This window comes from Fulmarus glacialis, unplaced genomic scaffold, assembly GCF_000690835.1.
Source record: "Fulmarus glacialis isolate BGI_N327 unplaced genomic scaffold, ASM69083v1 scaffold20002, whole genome shotgun sequence".
In the NCBI taxonomy this organism is placed as follows: domain Eukaryota; kingdom Metazoa; phylum Chordata; class Aves; order Procellariiformes; family Procellariidae; genus Fulmarus; species Fulmarus glacialis.
The window spans coordinates 13,373-15,259 of NW_009196145.1; the positions used below are offsets into that span (position 1 = coordinate 13,373).

General features: G+C 59.1%; 1 protein-coding gene across 1 annotated transcript in view; it reads left to right on the forward strand.

Annotated features, from left to right (window-relative positions):
* ANXA6 (annexin A6) overlaps positions 1–1,887 on the forward strand; it is a 10,834-nt gene that overhangs the window by 7,685 nt on the left and 1,262 nt on the right. Inside the window, exons 19-20 of the mRNA XM_009572122.1 lie at positions 1,360–1,456; positions 1,729–1,824. Coding sequence (XP_009570417.1) covers positions 1,360–1,456; positions 1,729–1,824 — 193 coding nt within the window. The remainder of the gene's footprint in view (positions 1–1,359; positions 1,457–1,728; positions 1,825–1,887) is intronic.

The following is a 1,887-nucleotide window of genomic DNA, read 5'->3' on the forward strand; positions in this document are numbered from 1 at the left end:
GGGCTGGGGAGTCTGCGCTCCATGCACCCCGCCGCATGCGCTGCCGCTCGCCTTGACCTGCTCTAGAGAAAGAGAGAGCCAGGGATGACAAACACGGGGACGAGCCAGCGGGTGGCAGCTGGCGGGGCGCCGTGCTGTTTTGTCAGCAAAGCCGTCCTTCCCTCCTCCCGCTGCCCGCGCCTGGCGGAGGCGGGCAGGCTGGTGTGAGCCAGCCTGTGGCCGGGCAAGGATGCTCCCCAAGGAGCAACGGGCTGGTACCCAAGCGCCAAGGGTGGGGGGGCTCACTTTGCTTGGCCAAAGACCACCACACCCATCCCAATTAGCGGTGTAGGGGCCAAACTGCAGGAGGACACAGGTCCTAAGATCAGGCCCACTCGTAGGGAAGCAGGGGAGCTGGAGACAGGTCATTTGGGGGGATTTTGCTAGAGTTCCCTCACTTTGTCAGGGAAGGATAAAGGTTGAGTAGCACCTTCTGACCCTGTTGTCTTCCTGTCTCTCTCTTTCTCTCCACCAGGTTGTTGCTGAGACCCTGGTGAGTGCCTGCCCTTTCGCTCCTCAGCCTTTTGCATGTTTGAGGGGATGCTGCGGTCCTCGGGTGCAGGGCTGGGGCTGGGAATAGCAGCCCCATGTGCCGGGCTCCTCTGACCACACAGGCTGTGCTCGCTTGCTTGGGGCTCCAGGGTCCTTGCATCAGGATGGGTGGCAAGGGGACAGATGTGGCCTGCACGAGGGCACTTCCCTGCAGTGCTGGGCAGGAGAGACAGAAAGCCACCTTCCTGCCCTTGGGAGGGCTGGGGACCAATCCTGCCTGCTGCCTGCATGCAGGACCCATGTTCCTGGCAGCGTGGGACTCGGGGCTGGCTTCCCTGGCTCACTGAAAGTGGGAATTGGGGAAGGGGGTGACTTTCTACTGCAATAGCTTAATGGGTGTGATGAGTGCAGTCTCCCTGCTGAGCCCTGCAGCAGGGGTGGCAGCCATTTCACCCATGGGCAGCACTGCTGTGGCCCAGGGTGGAGGTTGGCTCCTGTGTCTGGCAGCTCTGAATTTCCTGTTCAATACTGGTCACCACCAAAACACCCTCCCCAAAAGACAAAAAGAAGTCTTAATCACGAGCATTGCACAACTTTTTTCATAAAAACTGCAAAACATCTTTTCTCAGAGGTAGTGTGTCAGTGTGCAGCTGTGCACTTTCATATCCATGCATAGAAAATGCCTTTTTTGGCCAAAAAAGAGAGGTCACCCTCTTTGCAAGAGGGTGTTCAGGACTGGCTGTCCCAGGAAGAGCTGTTTGACATCTTTGCCCCTCTCTGCTATGCTAGTCCCCCTGTCCCCCTCTTCACTCTCGGTTGCTCTCCCAGAAACTTGCTGATGTCTCCAGCAACGACTCCAGTGACTCCCTGGAGACCCGCTTCCTCAGCATCCTCTGCACCCGCAGCTACCATCACCTCCGCAGAGGTAGGACCACATTTCTCCATTGCTGCTGGACCCCCAGCTGTGACACAAGTGCTTTGATTTGGGCTGGATGGGACTCCTGGGCAGCAGGAGGTTGGGGTGGCCCTGTCTTCCCAGTGGTGGGAGGAGATGGCATTTGGGGTGGCTGGTTGAGGTCACCCAAGCCTGCTTTGGTCCCATCTGGTCCAGAAGTCTCCATGGTTGAGCCTTGGGTCTCCTGGGTGCCTGGGGCTGGGATGGAGCAGCTCAGCGGTGACCCTCTCCCCCATCCCCAGTGTTTCAGGAGTTCATCAAAATGACCAACCATGACGTGGAGCACGCCATCAGGAAGCGGATGTCGGGAGATGTGAGGGACGCCTTCTTGGCCATCGGTCAGTGCCCGGCGGGTGCTCCCTTGGGGCAGGGCTCCCTGGAGGGCAAGCAGCCCCTTCGCC